Source organism: Carassius carassius, chromosome 20 (genome assembly GCF_963082965.1).
Source record: "Carassius carassius chromosome 20, fCarCar2.1, whole genome shotgun sequence".
NCBI classification, from domain to species: Eukaryota; Metazoa; Chordata; class Actinopteri; order Cypriniformes; family Cyprinidae; genus Carassius; species Carassius carassius.
Window position 1 is genome coordinate 13,732,564 of NC_081774.1, and position 26,885 is coordinate 13,759,448.

The 26,885-nt window shown below is 37.2% G+C and overlaps 1 protein-coding gene across 3 annotated transcripts; it reads right to left on the reverse strand.

The window, feature by feature from the left end:
* Nucleotides 1-144: 144 nt before the first annotated feature.
* Nucleotides 145-25,777, reverse strand: LOC132096408 (voltage-dependent L-type calcium channel subunit beta-4-like). 3 transcript variants are annotated; one of them, XM_059501737.1, is made up of 13 exons: nucleotides 25,342-25,777; nucleotides 10,568-10,645; nucleotides 8,358-8,480; nucleotides 7,674-7,813; nucleotides 7,460-7,521; nucleotides 7,224-7,246; nucleotides 7,027-7,107; nucleotides 6,651-6,709; nucleotides 6,446-6,555; nucleotides 4,951-5,102; nucleotides 4,034-4,129; nucleotides 3,029-3,202; nucleotides 145-1,023 (listed from the first exon to the last, which is right to left on the reverse strand). In XM_059501737.1, exons 1-13 carry the CDS (start codon nucleotides 25,387-25,389, stop codon nucleotides 319-321), a joined length of 1,851 nt encoding a protein of 616 aa, XP_059357720.1. In that variant the 5' UTR covers nucleotides 25,390-25,777; the 3' UTR covers nucleotides 145-318. The 3 variants fall into 3 exon arrangements, with proteins under 3 accessions (XP_059357720.1, XP_059357721.1, XP_059357722.1); XM_059501738.1 differs by lacking the exon at nucleotides 25,342-25,777 and adding an exon at nucleotides 16,663-16,998; XM_059501739.1 differs by lacking the exons at nucleotides 10,568-10,645; nucleotides 25,342-25,777 and adding an exon at nucleotides 7,926-7,961 and having other exon boundaries at nucleotides 8,358-8,439.
* Between the last annotated feature and the right edge of the window lie 1,108 nt (nucleotides 25,778-26,885).

Below are 26,885 nucleotides of genomic sequence, written 5' to 3' on the forward strand. Positions count from 1 at the left end.
CGTGTCCAGTTTGCATATGTACATATCAGGAAACAGAACTGGTAACAAGCAAAGATGTAAGCACATACTCAGGACTGGAAGGACGAAAGTGCTGAAATCTTTTACAAATGCAGTTGTCAGGCCCTAATAGCAAGACACACATCTAAAGCCAGAGGAACACAGAATTACAGTATGTGAATGAAAACTGAAAATCAAGGAAATTAGATGTGGACCAGAGGAGGCGATAACACAGCAGAATGGATAAAGAAAGAGAAACCATGTTGTCCTGAGTACACGGTAGCCAGCATTTCACATAGCAGCATTAAAACAACGTCCATCTCAGCGATGAATGTACATATCTTCAGTCCACTCCTCGGTCTCGACACACCTGTCCCTGTCCCTGTCCCTGTCCCTGTCTCTGTCCCTGTCCCGCTCCCGTCCCTGGTAGTGATAGTGATTGTGATGCGATTGTTTGTGTGAGCGCAGCTGGCTTGACTGTCTCTGTTGCCTGTTGTGCTCGTTGTGCTCCAGCTCATAGTCCTGCTGCCCGTGGTGGGAATAATCCGGCTGAACGTCTGTGGTCCCGCGGCGGTGGTGGTGATGTCGGTGGTGGTGGTTGTGATGGTGGTGGTTATGGTCCCTTTGATTTGTAGTCCTATTGTGGTAGACCTCGGTTTGGTCCGGGTCACCCTCGCCCGGGAGCGTGCGCCTGCTCCGGGACTCCGCGTACGAAGCGTCTTTAGCGGGAAGCAGCTCCATGTCGGCGGGCTGCTGGTGGCGCATCTGGTGCTGGTGGTTGTTGTGGGGCTCTGTTGGCCGGCTGGTGCTGGAGCGGTGGTGGTGGTGATGATGGTGGTGATGATGGCTGTGTCTCTTTGGCTCACTACGAAGGAGCCTCTCCTCCTCCTCTGCATCCTCCTGTACTTCCTCTTCGTCCTTCTCTTCCTCCTCTCTCATCTCCTGAGCCTGGGGCTGATGCTCCTGCTGGTGCTCTTGAGATCCTTTTCTCTTGGTGGCGGCCATCTTCTTGCTTTTCTGTTCATCCTGTATATGAGATACATGACATGAAATTAGAGTTGTGTGGCTTCTAGACCATGTCTGTTAGCGTTGAAGTCATTTGGAAAAGAAACAGACCAAAATATAGTGCAGCATTTGGGCTCCAGAAGTAAAAATCCCATTCATTTTCTCTATGGGGGGAACTGATAACTCTTAAACCTTTAAAGACAGAACCACTGTGTGATACAAGGTTGTTAATCAATGGAATATGCTTTTGTTGCAGACGTACGCCCTTGTTATGTCATCTTATTGTTTAAATAACCATGTTTAACTGCTAAATTCATAGTAAAAACCACATTACCCATGATTTTGCAGACACATCTCCACCAATCATAAAAGGAAACCACCAAAGTAGCTAAACTACAAATGTGGCACTACAGCACTATAATAAAGTTTACAACACCTACATAAGATATGCTATTGCTAATACTATAGATACTGAGAAGTAGTTTAAGCTAGTTGGTACTGACACTATAGGCATTTTACCTCAGAGACCACCGTCTCACTCAGCGACGGTCCTTAAAGCTCAAGTCTTCTTTAAATGTCCAAGGAAGTTTAGTAAAAAGTGGAGAGGAAATTGAAAATGTCACAGAATGACACACGTCTAAGCAAAATTTCAGATTTTATGGACCCTGCGGATGTTTCCAAGCAGTTTTAATTTAGAACATTCACAAAAGAATCACAAAAGAATGTTAAGAAATGTTAGAAATGTTTAATGTTAAAAAGGGGATTAAACTCAAGGTATAAGAAATGAGAAAATAATACTGACAGTACCAATAGTACTTGGTTACACTGATAACATATACTTGAGATGAAATATGATACAGTACGTGAAATGTAAGGAAAAAGGGAATGGCTTTTAATTTTCAATCACACTGTAATTGTCAAATCATGTGAAATATATTGTGAAACTACTATTTAATTGTGTTTATTTAGGATACATAAAATGATAGCAATTACATTTGACTTAAAATGAAACCACACAAAATAAGTAATCTTTACAAAAACAACGACAAAAAATTACATAGCCATTTCCACCACAGAACATTATTAAACACAATACATAATGTGAAATGTGGTGGAAATGACACTGGGTATTAACTTTTTTTGATTTCTGAACAGATGCACAGTATATTACCTTTCAAAAGTCTGAGGTCAATAATACTTTTAGAAATTATTACTTTTATTACATTTATCTAGTTACATTAAAGACATGTAAAATGTTACAAAAGATATCTAATTCAAATAACTGCCATTCTTTAAAACCTCTTTTTTTTTTTTTGAGGGGAAAGCACTTTACTATATTGACCGTTTAACACTTAAGTAGTTGCATATTAGCATTCCTATTATTAATATATAGGCTGTTTATTAGCACTTATAAAGCACAAATTCTGCACGACCATACTCTACTTCCCTAATCCTACCCAAAAGCTAAACTACATTACTAACTATTAATAAACAGCAAATTAGGAGTTTATTGAGGCAAAAGTCTTAGTTAATGGTTTGTAAATAAAGAGAATTGGACATTAAAGTGTGACCAAAAAAAGATTTCCACAAAAAATTAAGCTGTTTCATGAGCAGCAAATCAACATATTAGAATTATTTCTGAAGGATCATGTAACACTGCAGACTGAAGTGATGGTTGATAAATATCAGCTTCATCATCACAGGAATACATTACATTTTAAACTATATTTAAATAGAAAATGGTTTAAATAGTAATACTATTCAATATTACTGTCTAAACTGTATTTTGTCAAAATGCAAATAATTGCAATGTTTTTGGAGAGTTTACAAGACTGACCCCAAACATTTGAACCATAGTGTGCATATTTACTATCTTTGAACAAATTTATCAAGTGAGTGTCAGAAAACACACGTCTAAAGAGAATTTTTTGATTTGTTTCAGTTCGCTCCTAAAAATCCACAGGCTCTGTCTGTAAATGTTCGGTCTCAGTACTTCATCTCCTGTGTTTCTCAGTGTGTCCAGTACCTTAGCAGGTGTGGGACTGGTGGGGAGTGTGTTTTCTGCCAGCTTCTCCAGCATGGGGTTGGGAGGCTCCATTTCAGGAGGGTGTGTGGCTCTCCAGTAGGCCTCCAGATAATCAGCAATGTGTTCACAGGCATCTGACAGCTGGTTCTCATCCAAGATGACATCGAACAGCTCCTGTGAGAGAGACCAATAGTGACGTCACAATAAAGGGTAAGTATAGGTGACAGCGAAATGAAGCACATAACACAATATAATGCTGGGAGGCTTATCTGTCAACCACTGCCTTAGGTGCCTTGCAACATGATGCAGCATAAAAATAACAGTGTCTTGATAATCAGATCAGTCAGATCAAGTTTATCAGAGGTAATATATCTAGCGCATAACAAGGTGACATTTTTTATCATGATTAATTGACCACTACACCTTAAAACGTTATTAACCAATACACATGAAAATAGAACATATCAAGAAAACGTCCAATTCATTTTTATAGGACATTGTGTAAAGTTGGGGGAATAGTTCACCCAAAAATGAGAATTTGCTGACAGTTTTGTTTAGAACAGCTTGGAACTGATTTTGCTTGTAAACGTTGCATATCTGTGCATATTTCTCTCCTGACTCAGATGAGACAACTGCATCAGATTTCAGCTGGAAGCAACGGTTTGATGTTAAAATTGTCTTGTTGGATTTGTTTATTACCAACAGGCAGACTTTCGTTTCTCAAGACATTCATTAATGGATTTGGGGATTATTGGGATGTTTTTTTTCATTCTGATGGCACCCATTCACTGAAGGGGATCCAGTGGTGAAGAAGTGATGTAATGCTAAGATTCTCCAAATCTTCTCCAAACTCAAACAAACAATTTTGAATGGCCTGAGTAAATTTTCTGAAAATTTTTGGTGAACTATTCCTTTTCACTTTCTGAACTATTTTTTAGAAGGGTTCTCCTGCAATCATATGGAAACCATTTTAATGTCTTTTGCATTTACAGAGGGCACACTTACATTGGGACACTGGGCCAGTTTGTCTGCGGCCACCATCTGAACATTCAAATGTTTAGTCTGAGATTTGCCCCTGGTCTTTATCAATCTTGTCAGAACCTGAACAGCAGATGAAAAGAGGAAGGAAAAAGGAACAGGAATGAGTGGGAGGCATACAGGGTGAAACAAGAGTTGATGTTAGGTCACGCTGCAACCGGTCTTTTCCTATGTAAATATAATGGCTGCACATTCAAAAAGCTTTTGGACAATGAATGAAACCATGTATTGTGTAACCTAGTGACAGATAGATAGATCTTATTCATATGGCAGATATTTATCATTTTGAATGATATAGTGCATTTTAAAAGACATTTTCAGTTATCAGAAAAGTGACAAGTTTATCATACAAGTTGATATAGTACCACATCAGATACCGCTGTACTGACAAAATAATCTTGTTTCTGTCTCCTAGTGGCTGACGTAATTTTTTATACCATCTAATAGCTCACACCATAAAGCCAATGCTAGCAAATAATACTTTTTAATATGTTTGAAGACTAGAGAAATGGCATATAGACCAGCTGGTAGAAAGCTAAATTAATTTCTTTCTGATGACTGAATGGCTATTTAATTGATGTTTAAGTATTGAACATAATTTAATTCCTAAGTGTTAAACATACATAACCATCCACACTTAATATGTCCTGTTTTGGAATAAACAAATTTGGAATTGCTTTGAGGTTAATATTTGCAGTAATAATATTTTCATAGTATTTCTGTATTTTTAATTAAGTACATGCAGCTTGGGCGAGCATAAGAGACTTTTTTAAAAACAATAACCACATTTTTCAATGGTATATAATGTATAATCAGTTTGTTTCATCAGTAAACAAATGACTATTGAAAGAATTTTTGCGAGTTCTGTAAACACAGTTTCTGACCTTGGGTGATGAAATCTTGACATACACCAGGATCGGGGCCAAGGAGGTCTTGCTTAGTTGGAGAGGATGGTTAATGGTGTCGGCATCCAGAACCACAAGCTGTAGACTGCGTGCTAACTCAAAAATCCTCTCAACCTCTCCTTGGATTTGGGCTGCAGGGGCAGATTAAGAAATAAATGAGACTAGTCAACCTAAAATCCTTATATGACATCTTCAAAAATATTATTCTATCAAAGTACAAATCTGCTGAAGTGTTGCCAAAAGCACTTCAAAATGTAATGGGAAGCTTTTTATGTCCAATTCCTCTATTACACATAAGAAGAACATCAAGTGGGGCATATATATATATATATATATGGGCATATAAAAGTAAAAGTCCCATCTTCAAAACTAAATGCATTCCATACACAGGTCATGCAATATGTCAATAAATAAAGATATGATCAAAATATACTGACAGGACAGTTCCTTGCCCAAAGGATGTAACAGAACAATGTAGGATTGAAACTTGCACTTTGCCTCAAAGTGAGCAAAACTATAATGATAAAAATGAGACAAGTTCAAAATCATCTCACATGGTGTTCAACATTCTCTTTCACAACACTGTAAAAAAAAAAAAAGTAAAAATATCTAAACATTCTTTTGTTTCTTTTACTCCAATGAGACTTTGGCTTGCATTTGTTTGACCAATGAAATTAAACACATATTATGAAGGTCAATGGAGATTTTGTGGTTATGGTGTCTAACACAAGCCAAAGCTTTTAGATGCAGTGACCTGTACTAAAAGTATCAGGGTTCTTTGACACTTATAGTGTTCTCTAAGAGGTAAAGCAGTTCTGATGACACCAACAGGAATGAGTTGGGGAACATGGACAGGCTACTGCTGTTATACATACCCGCAGCATCTGAGGTAAGAGAGCAATGCAAAGGACAGAGTGGAGAAAACCAATCAGATCCCCTTAACAAAGCTACACACCTCAGATCCACACCCACTAATGTTAAACAGCCATTTAATAATTCAACTTAAATTTACAATTTAAAAGCAGATGGAGTTTTTCTGTAAGTGGGATCAATTTTGTTTTTTTCCGAACACACTGCAAAAATAGTTTTATTAATCAGTATTTTTGTCTTGTTTTCAAACAATTACGAAGAAATCTATCAAACTAGATAAACTGATTTAAGTTGACTTATTTATGCAGGGTTCCTTCTAAAGTAAATGCATTAAAGAAAATCAAGACAAATGTACTGAATAGGTTTTTTTTTTTTTTTTTTTGCAATGCACCATCAAGCTCTATTATCCCAGTGTTAAGCAGTTAATTACAAATCTGTTAAGTAAAGGGTTCAATGACCAATAAATTCTTTCTAGACTCTCTCTGACTCTGAACTAAATGTTTTATTTAATATCTGAAGCCAATACATTTAGAATACATTATGTAATTTGTATGGAATGACATACAGAGAGACAAACATTAAGAAAAGGACAAGTAGTGAATACCTAAACTGGAGCGGGTGTTGGAGCGATCCATTATGGCGTGCTTGCTGGGGTTGTTGAGGATCGATCGCTTGGCAAGTGCAATATCTGCTGTCACCCTGGTGATAGTAATTCTAGCAATGGATTTACATATTAGAAAAGTCACAACACTTTATTTGACTACACACATTTCTTCTTTTGTAATGAGTCGGCAGTCCGTGTACCATACCTTCCTTCAAATTTGTGTTTTAAAAAATCAAAGAGAGCTTTTTGCATCATGTCTGTAACCTGTAAATTAAAATAAAAGGGAGAAAATATGCAACTCAGTAATAGCGCTTCATAAACGTGTAGTTTCCGTTATGTACAGGAGAGGGCAGTACATATTTGTACAGCAGAAGTGTAAGAGAACATGGGAATATAATCCTCAGGTTCAGCAACGAGACACATTATAGAAGATTTAACTTTGTATTTTAGGAGTAATATATTTTTATAAGTCTTCTGAGCCACTGACTCCATCAAAGCAGTTATGCTGAAGATCCTCAGAGAGTTTGTACAGTGAATGACTGAACATTGTACATACAGAGACAACAGTAAATGGCCCTCACCTCATAGCCCTTAAGCGAAGGCCCCATGAGCACCACAGGACGCATGGAAGGCACAACATCATATGCAGCCAGTTGCTCTCCCTTCAGTCAAAGAAAATGGGTGAAGATATGTTTAAACATACAGGCAGTATATGAATATAAACATAAATGTGTGTGGTTTGGTCATAATCACAGCATTGCTGTATGTATTTGCTTACCGATTTCTTCTTCACTTGCTGAACTAAAGGATCGATTGAGAAACATTAGAAATTGAATTGCACACAGACACATAAAATAACATTATTTATGTTCCACATACATACTTTTCATCCAGATAAGTGGATGATTACAAATTAAGTATAATAAATTATAAAAGGAAACGTGTCTGCTTATTTGGTTAAATTCAATCATTTGTCTAATAAAAAAATGTTTAAAAAATGAAGTGACAGTGCACCTGTTTGTGGAGGAGCAGCTTTCTTTGCATTCATATCATCTTTGGCAGAAGTAGCCGCTTTACTGTAACAAGAGGGGGGAAAAAGCAGTTTGTATATAATGAATTTTGTCCCAATTTATGCTCATTTAAATGGCTGATTCATCCATGCAATAAGAAAAAAAAAAAGATTACAAAATGAAGACTCCACACTGCATTATTTATCAGGTTTGTTTACTTGGCCAGCGCTTTGGCGGCCTTCCTGGCCTGCACCTCTCTTCTGATCAGAATCGTCTCCAGGTTCACCGGGCTGGGGATAAAACCAACCTCTCCCCCTTCCTTTACAGGCCGTCCAATCCACCAGTCATTGTTAAATTTCTGTAAACAACAACAACACAATATTTTATATTAAAAAATCATCTTCATTGAACATACTGACATTAAAGATAGTTCACCCAAAAAAATGAAAATTCGGTCATTAATTACTCACCCTCATGCTGTTTCAAACCTGTAAGACCTTTGTTCACTTTGGGACACAAATTAAGATATTTTTGATAAATTCAGAGAGCTTTCTGACCCTGCATAGACAACTGCCACATTCCAGGCCCAGAAATGTAATAAGGACATTATTAAAATAGTCCATTTGACATTAGTTGTTCAACCTTAATTCTATGAAGCTACGAGAATACTTTTTTTGTACAAAGAAAACTAAAATAACAACGTCTTCACTTCTGTGTCAGTCTTCGACGCACGTTCACAACAGTATGTGTGCTGCTGCTGATGCAGGAGCCACCTTTCTGATGTTTGGAACGACATGAGGGTAAGTAACTCATGTCAAAATAAAAACCTTTGGGTGAACTATCCCTATAATTTGATTTACTTCAGTGTAACGATTGTGCAGGTGATCTGGGAACACACTGACCTCTTTGATATGCAGGAAGTCCTTAGCTTCAAAAGAAACCCCGTGCCCTGGTATGGGGACGTTGTCATCATCAGCAGGAGTGTAGGTGAAGTTTGTGCGCACGGCAAAAGCAACAGGCTTAAACTGAATAATCGCAACAAAAAGGAAAGACTGAAACCTCTACATTTCTACACACTGAATGTGACACTTTTGCATGAGAATCCTTTATGAACACATGCACTGCTACAGTATGTGTTTCATTTCTGTAAACAAAATCTCCATGTGTAGTTCTATCATGTAAATCTGTCCATGAGGTTGTGTATGAGTGAATGGCAGCAGACATATACTTTGAGGAGAGTGTGGGAACAAAGCCACTGCTGATTTGAGCAATGGCACATGTGCTGCATTGCCCCAGGCAAGTTACTAATAATACATTTCATTAATTTACCTTCAAACCAATTGCAATGCACAAATTAATTCTCAAAGAGCTCAATATCAGCCCAGTAAAGGGTAATGTAGTCTAATGGCAGCTACATGAGGCTTGAGGTCAATGCAGGTTTGTATACATAGGATGAGACTGAATGCACACAAGATCATTTTAATTTAATCTGCAAAGACCTAAAACTTGTCCTTCAAGTGCTGTAAAATGAGCAAGGATAATATGGAGTGCAGCAGGGTAAGCTACATGTGATCAGTTATGATTCATCCTTACTGTATTTACATATATTTACAGTAACAGGACAAAAGGACAACTCTAGAGTAGCAACTGAGATTCTGTGATAAACAGTTGGTTTGCATAGGTCAGTGATTGCCAAGCACGGTTGTGTGTAAAATATTTTGGGAACAATTTTGATTTGTTAAACCTATAAAACAAAAACTTCAAATTCAAATATTAAGGAATCTAGTAAAAAGGTTACAGTAATCAAAATCTCATTGATTAACTGATTGATTGCCTTAAGTTTTTACATCTGGTATAAATGTAAAAAACAAATGTGATTGAAGGATTACTTGAGTCTTACTAAGACAAAAAGTTTGGAAACATTAGCTTACAGTTGATTAAAATGTATAACATTTTTCTTTTAAAAGAAATCTCCATATTTTACAATACTGTAATGTTTTTTTCATTTATTTTTTATTAATTATTGTATCCTTTGTATATGATTTAAAAGAAGTCAAAAGTCAAATGTCAGCACCATGGAGGTCTAGCTTAACACTGGAAGGTTTTTTGTTTTTTATTAGTTTTTTTCAATTCTAATCAGTGGCAAGGTCTCTACCACAAAACAAAAACTGCATTTATAAAAATCCATAAAATTGTGTCAATAATGTTTTAACCCAGTGATGTGAAAAGAAGTTATGATATTCATTCTTCTAAATGACCTGCTAATGCAATTGACAACTGGTTACCCAACGAGTTAAAAAGGACAAAATAATCACAATGCTTTTTAGTTAGTCAGTTAGAAAATGTTGTATAAGAAATTTATTTTATTTTATTTTATTTTATTTTATTTTATTTTATTTTATTTTATTTTATTTTATTTTATTTTCATTACCTAAGCCTTAAAAAAAAAAGTTTGGAAACAGCAATTCGCATTGTAACTTTTCTATATTTAAAAAACATTCATGCAAGTTTACATATTATTTAAAAATACTGCCTGAGTCATGATAAGTAACTTCTATGTTCTATTAATTTGTTGTATTATAATTTAGTATTTAATTAAAAGAAAGTCAAATGTCAACACAATGGGAGTCTAGCTGCTTGTAGCCTGGTTTTAAAAGGTGATGCTCTGTGGGAGATGGTGGACTGAAGCAGGACGTTATGCTGTCTGCTCAATACCTTAATTAAAAAGGACCTCACGGAGCTCACTGACACAGACAGAGGGGTTTCATTCAGTTTTTAAAGCCGAGCAAAACTGGACTCTGTAAAGAAAGACTTCTTATCTGTTTTTGGACTGTGTAAAGGAACAGAAGAATAGGTAATTGTAGCTATCCTTTGTCAGTCACATGTAAAGCATTGATTTTGTAAAGTTTAAGATTTAACATTGATGTGCTGTTTCAACCAAGGTATTTGGTAATTAGCCGTTTCACACAGCTACTTTATTACTTTGACAGAGGAAAAAGAGCTGTGCAAAATTTATGAACACATCTAAAGCTGTGATATATTTCAGTCCTTGTGGCCAACGTTACTGGTAGCAGGAACAGGCAGCTGAGAGAATAATGCAGTTGTAATCTACCTTGGCCTTCTCCAGCTGGACTTGGGCATTCTTCTCCTTCTCCTCAGTGGCCACTGAGTCCTGACGGTCCGCCGAACCCTTTTCAAACAAGAGCAAGAACCAGCATTAAAATAACACCCAGGTTCATTCTCTTTCACAAGACATTTCTGTCCATTTTGACTCATTCCGACTCACAGTAGCAACAAGCACTTGACCATGCACATATCATCAAATGGAACAGTGTCAGTGTTGAGATGATTAACCTCAAACTGGGCTGCCTTTCTTTCAAATGAAAAACAATAAAAAAATATAAAACAGAGGTAATCCTAACCATGTACAAAGATAACATCATTATGATATAATAAAATCATCAAATGAGGCATATGCATTTATGTGTTGTTTCAGTAGAGGTCACTCTTCTATATAATGACAGTGTCATCAAAGTCGCAAATGTTCCCAATCTTTCTCCTTCAGGGCTCCTTCATCAAATTTTATTAGCAACTCTTCACAAAGGGCAGTGTTCAAAGTCATGCAGAGAATTTCTCAGTAATGTCAGACAATAAGAACTCAACCATTTCGCTCTGTCAGACTGACCTTGTAAATTGATATGAGCATAACACTCCCTATCATTTTTTGACACTAATGTATGACAAAGTGCTACCACAAAACAAAGACTGCATTTAAAAAACAAAAAAATCCATAGCACAATGTCCATAATATTTTTAACCCAGTGATGTGAAAAGCAGTTATTATATTGAATCTTATATATGACCCACTGAAGGATTAGATATCAGATATTACACTGTATCATACACGGTAACTTAATAATCTAAGGATAAGAAATACAAACTTCAGAATGTAAGCTCTTCCACTGCAAAGAACACAATTTTGCTTACATCGTAAACATGTTTTTTCTTGTTTAAATTATTAGAAAACTGTATATTGTATAAACTGTATATAACTGTATATTTTTTTCAACACTCAGTCTAACCTCACTACATATGCATTTTAGACATCAAATCACATTTACGTTACTCTCATTTCTAACATTCAGTCAGTTTCTAGTTTAAGATTCCAAATGTTCAATGTAAAACGGTTTCACAATGTCATGCAAAAGTCATGATGACTGCACACTTTCTCCCAAAGGCACACCTACACATGCTCACATGCACAGTAACACACTGACAGGAATGGCACCGTGTCAAGCCCCTCGAGAGACACTGGTGGGACGCAGTCTGACATCCTCATTCTGACCTTAATATAAGGCTGATAAACAGCACTTCACCAGCTAGACCAGCACCAAACCAGCAAGAACCAGCCGGAACTTCATCAGGGAAAGAAGGACCAAATTAGTTTGCACATTAAATCATCACATCAAAGCAAAATTGTAGTCTGTCAAGAATGTCAATGTGAGCTTGAATGTTATTATTAATAAATATTGTCCTCACAAGTATTTAAAAATAAACAGGCTTAACGCAGTACCCAGTGGATAAACTGACTCAAGGGCATGCAGCAAACATAACACAGTTTGCGTTGAAAGAAATGAGGCTAATTAGCAGAGAAGGTGGTGAAGCAAGATTGAGAAAAGGAATTAATAAAATGAGGAATTAGAGGAGACCAAAATAATTGGAGGGTGGGGAGCGGAGGGGGCTTTTCCCATAGGCACCGTCATGTAGAGGTGCTCGCTTTTGTTTAGTTATGTCTGCCATAGACATCTGTTCACTCAGTGTCTCTACTGCAAGTCAATGTCACGGAGAAAGCAGTTCAAAATGCTCCTGCCATGCTCACCAAGATGCTCTTCCAAACACAGAGTTTAGTGGGGATTGGGATCATTTATATTCTCTTTCTTAGACGTATTGAAGAGTGAAGCCTCTCCATAGTACTCAAAGGGAGTAGCTCAGGGGTGTCAAACATGTCAGCAAGAGGTGTCCAATCCAGCCCGCAGGATGATTTAAACAATAATATGAAATAATAAATACAATTTATTTTTTTAAAGCAGAACAAATTGCTAATTTTTTACACTGATATTACGCTTCAGGAGTCGGGACACCTAACATGCGCCTTTTAAAGTGGCACCAGGATTTCGAGCAGCATGAGGATATGATGATAGCTGTGTTGTAACTGAAGCTTGTGTGGCATTTTTCTGGTGATTTTAAACACGTCCAAAAGAAGACATTTCACCAAGAAGGGCGGACAGACTATTTGAGGAGATATGGAAAAAAGGTTTTGTAATCTCAACGCCAACAGGAATGTTTAATCACAACTCGTGGCTAATATTAAATGGCACAATGACACACTGGACAGCTTCGCATGGAGAAAGTAAATTAGCAAGGACTGTGCAATATTTATCGTGTAGCCTACTAATATCCCAACTGTTGTTTTAATGATGTGCGAACTGACATTTTGTAACTTTGAAGAAAGAAAAAACACATCATGAGAGTTTTTCAGCAGGATGAAGGCTATCAGATTACAATATAATTCAAGATATGAGGCAAAAATGCCCTGTAAGATATTTTGGTTTTAATATTTATGTCATGATAGTTAAGTAATGTCTAATTATAATGAGAGTGTTGCTTTCATGAATGTCAGCGCGATGGCAAATGAATTGATTTTATACAATAGCTCAACTAAAAAGATGCTAGTATTAAGTGTGTTATTTTAGTCAGAATGCTGTCTATCTCTGTTTGTTTAACAAAGCCAAAGTAAGACCAATTGTGCATCTCCGAGCAGCACTGAGTATTTTGTTACTGAATGAATTTTTGTTTTTCAAAAAATCATTTAAGTCAATTATTCAATGGCCCATTCATAGGCTGCATCTAAAAACTGAAAAATGCTGCCTTCGGAGGACGCATTCCAAGGTAGAAAGGCATCAAGGCACGTGGGAATTCAATGTTAGCTTCACTTCCTTCTCCTGAGATGCCTTCATCAGGCCAATTTTTGAAGGCAGCATAGATGTATCCTTCACTGCCTTTGATATCCCACAATCCCGTGCGTTCCATTCTGTGACAGTTAAGCCAAAAAATAAAGATGGCGTCTGAAAGTTGCGGTTGATGGTCAGTTTGTGTGTAAATGTATGTTTTTGATCAACATGATCAAAAACATACATTTCGATAGCATTTCTAGCGAGAAAGTAATATTGCAGTAATTAAATATCCACTTAGTTATCACCAAAGCTCTCTACATTTTGCTGTAGACCATTAAACCATTTCTCTGCCTCAAAAGCCTGTCCAAAATCAGTTTCATGAGGTGCCTTCATGCAAAAACGCTGCAAGTCAGCTGCCTAAGTTTTCGGATGCAGCCATAAAGACAATCACTAGCTTCGTTTCTAAGCGAATCAGCCATTTTGAATGAGTCAGTGGATCACTCATAAAGACTTGCTGCCACCTACTGGCGGCTTTAGTGTCATATTTATTTATCCATGACAGACTTAAAGCAACCAAGGTGCTATCTCATGCACACTCTGCAAAATGTGGTAATCACATCCAAACCAAAGCATTAATTTTGATTCTTTTGAGCAGTTCAGAGGTGGACCTGATTCTGTGTTTTGGTTCATTGTCTTGCTGCATCACCCAGTTAGGCTTCAGCTCATGCACAGATGGTCAGAAAATCTCTTTAAGAAGTGTCTGGAATGTTGCAAGTTGTCCAGGTCCTACAGTAGCAAAACATACCTGCACCATCACTCTGCTGCAGTATGACATTGTTACAGTGGAATCAGTACTCACTCTACACCAGGAAGCCTTGTATCTTCCAAAAAGTTCCATAATTAGTTTTTCACAGGGCCAATCTGGGTAATTCTAATTATTATAATGAAATTTTGTTCTTTGTATTTTCGAGGGTGTGCATTGTTTAATTTAAAATGTTATTACTATATAAGAGTAATTCAGATTGATGACATTATGAAAAATATTTTATCAGTTGTTATCAATACAACAGTGAACTGTGCATGTGTGTCTACATTAAAAGCAGTAAGGGATCGAGGTGAGAACAGACGCTGCTATGGAAACCTCAAGAAAAGGAAATGTTCTGGCTATGCAGTAAATTTCACATGAGGTGTATGACTTAAAATCTACATTTCCCAACAACAACATACAGTATTAATCATTAAAATTATTAGATTTTTCAATAAAAACAACCCAATGTATTGTGTACTTTTCTAAAAAAAAATATTAGGACAGTTAAAAGATTGCGATTAATAGACTCAACAAGTACGTCACAATATCACAGTAGTGGATTTTTTAGTCCAGTGCTATAATGGTTTGAGTTCTGGGCTGTACTCCAACATCCACCTACTGCAACCTGTGTGACTCCTGCTACTGCACCACAGAACATGTCATGAGATTTGGGTCAGATCCATTTAGTGAGTCAGCACCTTTCACTTCAACACTGGGAGCACAGCAGGAGCCAGAAATTTAGTCAAAATGTTTTTGTTTTTTATTTCTCCCTGAAAAATTACATGCATATATAAAGTTGAATACAAAATGTGAGACTTTAGTTAATTAAGCAGATCCAGGGCTATGTTCAGTTTGGTGATGGAGAATATATATATGGATTTTCTGAGAGGCCGGGATGCTTTCCTGAGCTCCGAGTGGACAAAACAGGACAAATTGTGGATGGTGGAGCAGCACACTTTCTTATTTGAAACTGCCTCCTAATCTAATTAAAGCAAAGATTAAGATTTCCTGACTGATGCTAAATAAGCTCTGGCAGGTCACCCAGGTATTCTAGGCTATGCCAAATGTTACACTATACAGTGTACACTATAAAGACTCTATAGATTTGTTTTACAATGTATACTTGTAATTTGTTAATAAATAAGGCTATCATCTTGAAAGAGGTAGATAAACATGCAATATAGTCGACTGAACTATTTCTTGTAGTTCTATTATCTCCACTTTAAATATCAGATAGCATAACACAATAAACACTGATAAGGAGTGTTTATCACAATGATCAGTTTTTATTTTAGTGTTTTGCCATTAAAATACACTGCATATCACCAATACAGGTTGACATTGTGACTGTCCACCACTGAATGTGTCCAGTGGTGGACAGTGGCAATGTCAACCTGTATTTTTATATCAACAAAACATTGTGCCAGTTAAGGCAATGTATAAAAAAGGTACAGATCCGGCCCCTTTTGTACCGAAACAAAACACACTATGAGACCTATGGGAGAGACATTCATGAACATTACGTCTCTTTTTCTCGCTGTTGCCTCCTGGTCATGATTGCTTCTCTGTAAGGAGATTAAGATGGCATGCGTCAATCCAGGATTTGGAGAGAAAGAGACAAATGCAAACTAGTCCTGTCCAATGGACAACATTTTTTTTGTTCTTCCTGGCAGACAAAGGTTACTGCTTTTACATTTTTTTTTGATTCGTTTTCTAGTAAAAATATCTAAATCAGATGAGGTCAAAATAAATTACATCTACTTTTGTTTTTAAAGTTTATTGTTCTCATGCCCCCCTTTGTTTGACCTTTTTTTTTTTTTTGCCAATTGTGGTATGAAAAATAAATTTAATTTAACGTGAACTTTGAAAATGCATGAAAAATAAACTCTGAAAACAATTATTTTAATTTTATAGAATTTAAATTTTAAAACATAATTTAAAGATTTTTTTATACCACATTTCTACTGGAAACCATGGCAAAAAATACTTAAGCAAGACAGTTTAATGCCCCTTTGACAGGTCCGAATTTTTCTGGGTACTTTCCCAAAAAATATAAACTACAAAAAAAAAAAAAAAAAACACACCTGTTCTATATTTAGAGATCATTTGAGAAACAGCTGAGTTTTGTAAGCCTGACAATTGGAAAAGGATTATGCTCCTAACACTGCTCATCACTTCATCACTTTCAGCATCGCAATGATTGTGCAACCTGTCACGTGGAGGTTACACTTCAGGACAATTTTAATTTAGACATAGTAAACGTCCAGCATAGTCAGAGCACTCTTTACCCCAGTACTGGTGCACACACAGCGTATTGTCTGGTACATAAAAGCAATGATGCATAGCAGCTCAAGCTCACATGGATTACAGCTGAAAGCAACAGATGGGACTCTCTCTCATCACTCCCTCACAAACACAAACACACTAACACAGAAGATGTTTTACCTTTTTCTTGGGTGGCATGCCCACTTGCTCGCTTTTCTTTTCGTTTCTCCACGATTAACAGCTTAAGTAGTGGTCAATTTTATGCTCTCATAGCCGAGATTGACCAGCGACTGAGAAATATCCATTTACTATCCCCTTTAATCTGTTCTGTCCCAGGACAGCCAGCCAACTTTGTCAGATGAGCCCTAAGCAGGTTTTACGCCATGTTTTGCCCGTGGTGAAAATCATAAAGTCGTGAGCCTCGGGTTTCTCTGATGGTTGTCACAAACAGTGACGACCGAAAGTCTCTCCATGAGTGGATACACAAGCAGTGTGAGCAGTTCTTGCTGTCAGTGGAGTTTGCCACACTACTCCTCCACCCTCCCCCGCTCTGAAGGGCTTTATTCCACAGCGTGGCATCTGTTGCTCCAAGCACGAGCTGCAAACCTGTGCGACTAGCAAAACTGCCAATCGGTACCTGGTATATATTAGGACATCTCATAGATATTATATTTTTAGATGGAGATAAAGATGTTTGCCAATCCCTAATTTTAACTTTACGACTACACTTAAACTTCACAGGGCAATCACTAGATTTAAAATTAATCATGAGTTGAGATTTATGAACCCTGCGTAGTGGGGACTGCTTAAAATGTCCTTTCAAGTTGGTTTTCACCATATTTTACTACAGTATATTAGCGATGACATTTAAAAAAAACTAATGAACTGTTTTATGTCTCAGAAAAACACACTATACTGGCGTTCCTGATTGAACCACAAATCAGTTGAGTAAATGATTCAATGACTCAAATACAAATAGTATGCTAGGATATTACTCTTATTATTTATGGCATATAACACAGAAATGGTACAGTAAGTTATTCCTTGCCTTAAATGAATCGGTTGAGTAAATGAGTCAGTGACTCATTTTACAGTCACTTTTAGCCACCTACTGGCAAAATGCCTGCAGAAATTACCCATTGCTCTGGAGAACGCCACTCAACCAATAAGACTTGACTGGAACTAACTGCTTAACCTCTTACTGTGCAGTAGTTAGGACAGCAAAACAAATAGACTTACTTTTTATATTTTTACATAATATTTGTTTAAAATGGAGAAGAAAACACTTCCCATATCTTGTGTTGTTGATATCAAAAGCCGTGTGTCCAATAAAACTACAGTATTTTGGTGCAGACTTACCTTTCACTTTGTAATATAGCTAATGCTAATAGAATATTTGGCCCAGTGTTTGCTCCATGTGTGAGGCTTGTGAATCATGCTCCTGCTGTTGTTTATGCATTTAAAATGTCCAAATTTCTGTCATGTTTCGTTGTGTTAATAATTTGCATGTTATTCAGCCTATGCTGTCTGATCTGATCTGAAAATGTCTGATTTTAAGAACATTTTGTTTTAATTCCCGTTTATTAGTGGCATTTAGCTATGGTTTTCTTCATCTTTCTAGATGACCTTTATATGCCACTAATCAGATGACTGAGTATTAAAGGTGTACACCTGAGAGTAAGTGATTGTGATCCTTTGAAAGAGAGAGAGAATTGTTTTAGTATGTGGATTCTCTTCTAATTTGCTTTAAAAATTACAGAAGATTCTATCTATCTATCTATCTATCTATCTATCTATCTATCTATCTATCTATCTATCTATCTATCTATCTATCTATCTATCTATCTATCTATCTATCTATCTATCTATCTATCTATCTATCTATCTATCTATCTGCAACTGTTGGGTGACAGACTATGGGGACAACAGATTATGTAATGTTTGCTTTGAATTTCAGTGCACTTTTAAATTGTATATTTTGAGCTCAGAATACTTATATTGTATGCACTTGTTTTCAAGTAAACCATGTACCGTATTTTCCGCACTCTAAGGAGCACTTAAAAAGCCTTTAATTTTCCCAAAAAATGACAGCGCGCCTTATAATCTGGAGGCTTTATATATGGATCAAGGCGCTCTGTCAAAACGTTGACATTCCCTTTAGCACAGCTCCATCTAGTGGATGCATAACGCAAATCCAGTCAAACGTTTGACTGCAGTATCTTCTATTCTATGCGCTTTATAAAACGGTGCGCCCTGTATATGAAAACAGTTCTAAAATAGGCCATTCATTGAAGGTGCGCCTTATAATCCGGTGCGCCTTATAGTGCGGAAAATACGGCATTGACTTTACTGCATGAAACATGGCCAGACATTGTAGAATGAATTTGCAACAGAAAAATGTTAAATTTCAACAGTTATTATTGTGATTTTTTTTAACAAGCCCTTTATATACATACAATATAAGGCCTTGTAACTGTATACTTCACACTATTCCTTAGCCAGTGTGTAATAATTCTTAATTCAATCTTTTATTTCAGCATGTAAAGTTGTCAAATGCAGAAAGAATGGGAATGCAGTAATACAGACCTTGCAGCAAAAGTGAAAAAGTAGAAACATAAATATAAGACACTAAAAACTGTGCCTTCAGTTTTTGTTCTTTTGGCATTCTGAATAGTTTTGGATACTATGTTTAATTAATTTATTTTAACTCATAAATAATGCTGTCCCTGTAAAAAATAAGTAAATAAATAAATAATTTGGTGAAAACAAATTAATTTTTAAATGCCTTTTAGTGGAAATGAGTAAATAAAATTTCATTTCATTTACTTTAACTTTCAAAGAATTACATTTTTATGGACTAGTAAAAGAGAAAAAAAATCCCAATTATGTAATATTCTGAGCAGCCAAGACTATAAACAATACAATCTTTTAAAAAATTCCTCACTTTTAAATGTCATCAACCCACACACAGACACACACACACACACACACACACACACACACAAGCAGCCATGATCATTCTGTGACTACACAGATGCACTTACTAAATTACTAGGTAACAAATCTTAGCATGAGACACTTTACAGAATAGGATTTCTGTGTAGCATCCGTTGACCATAAAAATGTCTGCTATATTGTCCTAGCATAGATTACGTTACCCTATATGGCTAATGCATTCCAAATTAGGACACAGCTCATCGCCTGTTTATAAAATCGTAGCATACATTTAAACATACATAAATACTACACAGAAACATATTCATGCTCATGGGAATGCACATGTACTAATATGCATGTGAAAGCACATGCAGTTGGATTATGCTTTACTCTCTCTCTCTCTCTCTCTCTCTCTCTCTCACACACACACACACACACACACACACACTCACACACACACACCACACACCACACACACACATATACACACACACACACACACACACACACACACACACACACACACACACACACACACACACACACAGTGAATATATAAGCTTCTTACAGAGGGGGTGTGTAGTGTAAAGCCATGCTCAGTAATACACTGCTCAGAAGGGCACAACGAAGTTGACACGCACTGCTGGAGTTCTGGCCTCAGCACCTCTCTCCTCTGGACCATTCAACCACACACACACACACACACACACACACACACACACATCTAGCTGGAAGACAAACATCTGTCTGACCTTACAATCACACCAGAAATGATCAGCCTTTCAGTGGGAGACCGCAAATTTCAACTCTACTGCTCCTTAGTTCCTTAGTCGTGACCGTTCATACACAACAATAAAAAATAAATAAAGTCTTTTAAAATAAAAATTCAAATATCATAATTTACTCATCCTCATATCACAACCTGTCTGATTATCTTTTCTGTTTTAAAAAAAAGGGGGATCTGCAAGAATGTTTTAACTGTTTCAATGCAATGAAAGTCAATGGGGTCCAAAACTGAAATAAAATATCTTCTTTTGTGTTCCACAGAAGAAAGTAAGTCCTATAGGACTGGGTAAATCACAAACTCTCTGAGGGATTCAATTTGGTTATTGCTAACTTTAATGAATTTGTGAATTTAGCCTAGTACCAACCTGAATATTGGCCTCTTTTTATACCTAAGATGTTGTATATCTGATAGTCTGCTTACAATACTCCAGAAGAGCTTAATTTGTGTTTCAGGCAGTTTTTTTTTTTTTCAGTAATCCTTGTTCTTAACAGCATTCAGGTCACTCATTATGCCTGTTTGAAATGCGTCCTGGAATGAAAGCATCTTTCCCTTCACATCTGTTTGAATATGGCATTAAATCAAAGTTGTAAAGTCTTCAGGGAGTATGGAACAATTTTTAGTCTAGCTGAGCTGTGTTTTGTGCTGTTTCAAACCTCAAACCACTTTTGCAAAACCACTGTACTAATAATGTCAAACTAAATTATATCATGCATAATGGCTAATGTTGTAGCATACTTTATACTGCCATTTTTATATGCAAATGATGACCTTTTTTAAACAAGTCATGCAATTCTGATCACAATCTGGCCCTTACAAACTACAGCTGTCAATAGAGAGTTTTGTGCAACCTAAAGTTCATCTAAAGCCAATTGTCCCAATGAAATTCATGTGCTTTGAATGACAATTTAGCTAGACACCCACATGTAATGTACCTCAGGGTTTACAGTTTTAGTTTCAGACAGTACTCACCCAAGAGACGTTTTTATTCTTAAGAGTTCTAGGCATTTCTGCAAAGAGGACAAGGAGAATCGGCGACTGATGCCCTCAAATTCCAAGTTCACCTCTGAGATCTGTAGCTCATTAGCACTGATGTCTGGTCCCACTGAAGTTAGGCTTTGAGATGATACACAGTGGCCATCAGCCACCACCTACATGATGTGTACAGCAACTGGCTTGACCAGGACATGACGAAAAACACAAAGTTTGGTCTTCTTGTCTCTATCATTTTCTTCCTCCTCAGCCCCTCTGACTGGCAATGCATTCAAATACTGCATGAATATGCTAGGTAACATTTGGATGATGCTCCGCCCCATAGTGCTGGAGGCAGGAACTCAAGAGCGGCCAATCCTGCCCACCCAACAGCTGGGAGAGGAGATTTAAAATGGTAGAAAGAATAAGGTGGAGCACAGGGCATGTCCTGCCCAGTGTTGTCAGACAGATTGTATGTCTCTCTAAAACAGGATGAGCAATACTCATAATCCTCCAGAACTGTTCAAACACTCTCTGTCCTGCCTCTGGAATAGGTCAAAACTGCAAAACAGCATGCTTTTCATAACCACGAACTTACACTAACCTTGTCTAACTAGAGTTAGGGTAACGCCATATTTAATTTTTTGACAATGAGGCACCCTGAATTCCATTTCTAGCAAAGGGTCCTCAAGTCATGAATTTGCTTAGGGCCCCAAAATGGGTCCACGGGTGAAGATTTGTATTTCCCTCACATACTTGTTTTAATTGGCTTTAAGGTCTAGACTGTATACAAAATGTTTGGTAGTAACCACAGAAGAAACAGATCTGAAGCACAAGTCTATGATGTATTCTCTGTTAAGTTATAGGCTACTCACTACAAGCTTTCCCTTTAAAAATGAGAAATGCAGGACAACTGAATGGGGTAAACCCACATTTTATAGAGAGACGTGTTTTTAAAAGATTCTTAAAACTTATTTACATTTCAGCATCATGTTTTTAGAACACTGTGTCATGTGCGAGACATTCATCTAGAATGGTTTACATAGAGAAAAAACAAAACAACAAAAACTACAATGGGAATACAGTGGAATTAAATGTAAAAAGGAGTTTGAAATTGGTGTTACTTTCATGTAGCATCAGACCGCTCAGAGTTGTCTCTTACAAACTTGTTCACAAATTTGTGCCATGCATCTTAGTTATCGATTTTAGAGGAACAATTACCTTGGGACTTCAGCCAGGCGAACTTTGAAATGCTTTACAGAAAAATCATATACTGCCGCATAACATTAAAAGACGGAATAGAAAACAAAACATTTACTTCTGCAACAACATTCATTAGACGGCTTACTCACAACCACTCTATATTTGATCACATTATAATTCAGTCAGGGGTGTTTGCACACTGTGCTAAATGTTACACATTTTTGTTGTAGAATTTATAATAAACAAACAAAAATTTGCAACAGTATAAGAAAATGTTAAGTTAGTTTATGGCACTTTAAAGTAGAAAATTTTGTTAAACGAACAGGGTAAATATCCTTAGTAGGTATAAAATACCTCAATATTTTATTGAAAACATTAGGCTAATTGTTAACTCTTAGTTGCAGGTGTGCTATCAACTAACTTTACATGTGTGGATGATAGGAAAACTACCATGAAAGAATGTCAGTCAATCAATCAATCAATATATCAATCATATAAGGAAGCTTATTCTTAAGCATCGCCAGTGTTCAAATAAAATCAACACCCCTGCTGAAACTTAAAACTTTTGTGCCTGCATTAAAAGGATAATTCACCAAAAAATATCATAATTTGTCACCCTCAAGTTGTTCCAAACCATTATGATTTATTTATTTTTTCTGCTGAACACATGGAAGTCAATAAGGACCGGCAATTGTCTGGTTACTCACATTCTTCAAAATAACTTTTTTATGATACAGCTTTCAGTTTTGGATAAACTATCCCTTTAATTCCCTTTATTCAAAACCTATTTAGCTTTGACATTTTTGTAACACATGACTCCTCACATAAAACAATAAAATGCTCCCTGCTCCAAAAGGTTATGAAATACACTGGCCTGTTGCAAAGGTGTCATGAGTGCACAATTATTCAAGTGAGGAAATGTGAGGAAAGCTGACTAATCAAACAAAATAGAATGGGTATGCTCAACCTTTTCATTTATATAATGTGGTGTATTTGAATGCCAGAAATTGGCATTAACAGAGGCATGTCCTTCATCTGGTGCCATCCTGTGTCTCCAGTATTCTGGCAGGATCATGACAGAGAGGGGTGATCTGCCATTAGCCACTGCCAATAGCCAGACAAACACTTAATATAATTCAAGTTCACTCAAGTTCAATAGCTGCCAAAGAAAAACAAGACTTGAACGTTGTATTGGAAGAACATTAAAGTCGATGCTGAACTAGGCCATGTTTTCAACCCTTCCTCTCATATTAAATCCTTAATACTTCATCTTGCCAGGTTAAGCTACTAAGTTATAGCATTTCCATTTAATGATTTCTTTATGAAAAAACAAATTTACAACTCAATGTTTGCAAGCCCTCAAGTGCCACCACTGAGTCAGAGAGGCCTTGTCAAGAGAAGTGGTACATTCGTCTGCAAGAAATGTCATGTAAGCCAGTATGAAATCTAAATTGTGACTCTTACACAAATACTCCAGTATAAATCCATGTTAGGGGATTAGATACACAACAGAAACCAAGAACACATGGCAGAGAATTGGAACAGGCAGAACCTCCCAAGTGCGCTTCAGAAGCTTAACATGAAAGTTCAATCCATCCAACACATCAATATCACACAAAACTCCCACACTGCCCTGCTCTATTCTACAGACTAAAATAGATATTGGAATTTGCTGGAAAAAAGCAACTCACATAATCCTTTTTGTCTTGTTTTCTAAAATATAAAAATAATCTTTAAGCAAACACAAAATCACATTTGCAGCTTGTTTCCAATACGTGATGTAAGCAAAGAAACTCGCTTCATAAGAAATTTGCTCTACAAAGAGAAAGACCAAATACATTTAGATTAATGATTGCAAATAATTTTTTTTTCTCCATAACGTGAATCGATTTTTCACAATATATATGGAAACTCCTATTAATAAAGTCGAGTTTATTTTTTTAGTCCATGTTCTTATTCACTCCACAACAAGGTAAGCTATTTGAGAAATGGCACCAATTAAGGTGATTTAATTGAAAACCAATTTTAATATCTTAGTGCTTAAATATCTCTAAATTAACCTACAAGTCGCGCGATTTATAGTTTGACTACATTGATCTTCTTGACTCCTGACTGTAACGTTACCGAAAATACCAACAGCACATTTCTGAGGATTTTGAAACACCTGACGCAGCGGTTACAGTAAGAGATGACGCTTTCCTTTTATGATTTCTTTCTTTCAAGTTCTGCTACCTGACACTGTATACGTTCTGAGGCAAGATAAGCCTATTTACTACCTGTTTGCTTTGACAGCTTTGAGCTTCTGTGTGACTGTGATCCCCTTCCGCCTGCTCTTTGGGGATTTAAGTATGACACACAGTGACTCACGCGTCTCTCATTCTGTTCTTCACACACACACACACACACACACACACACACACACACACACACACACACACACACACTCTCTCTCATTCACTTTCTCTCCATGCGGCAGCAAAAACGTTGCTTAAAATAGCAGCGAGTGTATTTTTAGACCTACGTTTATGTCGAGTTCCCGCAGAAACGTGCTTGTACGTCAAATGTTATGAATTATGAAGTAGGCTACACTAAGAAATACTGTGGTGGTGGATGTAGTAGTAGGTGATTTGTGGGATATTTTCAGTTCTGACCGCATCACCAAATGCTACAGAGGGAACAGGTTGCCATTTTGAAATCACAAAAGTCCAGAATGCAAAAAACAGTTCGGACAGAAGTAATGACATACATATTTCACCCGTTTTTAGTATTATGAAAGGTAACATACACAAAAACATTCGAGGAAAACTTTAAGGAGGCTCGGAATGACAATACGTACCATTATTTCACACTTTCAAGTTCTAAAAGTGTATCTTGTGACCCTTACTCAGAATTGTTTGTTTATATTTCTACCCAAGAGCATCCTGACGGTGGAAAATCACATAAAGCATGCTGCGGTTACTCACATAGGTGGACTGTTCTCTCTGCCTGTGTCCCAGACCACAGCAATACATCAAGAGAACATCCAGGGGGGTCGTGATGATGGTGCAGCCAAGAAGAGAGTCTAAATCACTCTTTCTGTGACACACAGCCTCTGGATCCCTTTCCGTAAGGGACAGCCATCACATCAAGTCTGATGAGAGACACAGCAGCATCAGCAGCAGCAGGTAAGTGTCTCCGTACCACACAGCCTCTGGTCCAGCCCATAGGTTTATAGAGAGTATAAAAAGTGGACATTCCTCCACAAACGGTGGAAGAATGTGATGCAGTCAGTCAAAGTGAGTGATTCACATCCTCCTGCTGTCTTCCCGATGCTCGAGACCAACAGGCTCGCAGTCCGAAGGCTCCAGGTATGTGTGCGCGATTTATTTGTTCTTCTCTTTCCTCGTTGAGTTCCTCTCCTTATTTATTTATGCCAGCCTGCACCCTCCCCAGACATACCCCCAACACCACCCACCCCTCCCACCGCACCCCTTTTTTTTGAAGACAGACACAGGCTCAGAGTTTAAAATTGATACATGGTGTAAATGTCATTTTCCTGCCTGACTTTCTCTGCGTCAGCTTGTCCCCGCCCACCCCAGCCAATCAGAATGCAGATGCAAGCCACGTCTGGGTTGCCTTGTCTCCAGTCCACACAGGCAGAGGAGGCTAGAGTCCATCGTCTGCCATCTCTCTTCCCTGCTTTCTGCTGTTCTCTACCTCCACGACTGCTCACTGCCTCCCTCCCCTGTGGATTCAGGCTCTTTCTGTCTCTTTTTCCCTCTATGCAGCCAGGGATGCTTCTAATTACCTGTGTTACACCCTTGTGTCCTTTCTGTTGCTGTGCTTCGCTGTTTTCTCTCGCTCCCTGTTGCTACACTGCATGCTAGAGCACTTAATGCAGGAGAAACACAGGCTGAATTCAAATGTCCTCCTTCCTCTCTAGGAATCTCAGCCCCTTTTCTTTATCAGTCAATCCACTCCTCTTCTTTATCTATATACTTTACTATATGTCTATATAGTGTCTGTCCTTGCTGTCTTCCTCTTGTCTCGTGCTGAGGTGGTGAGCAAGAGTTCATGCAATTTCATTTGCAGCTTCTGTTCACATGCTGACTGTCAAGTTTAAACGGAACAAATTAAAATTAAGCTCTATTCTGAAATCTGTGGGAGGCACGCTAAGGCGAACAATTCAGTCACACTCAGATATGGATTTTTAACGTCTCGTTTCGAGGGAATAAATCCCACCTCATTGGTTAGATGAGAATAATGCTGAGCTGAGAAAATAGGCTTGAAATAAGCATTCAACAGAGAAGGAAAGCTATCATATTCAGAGGTTTCTTCTTGAATACTTGCACTTAGGATCATATATAACACAACATCTTGGCCATACACTTCAAATCAAGTAAAAACCTATTTGGTTAGCTGTTAGGTAAGCTTAACAATATAAAGTAAAAAATAACAAAAAAACGGTACATGCTATTTTACTGCAGAATGCTGTAAAAACTGTATGCATGTGTGTATATATATATAT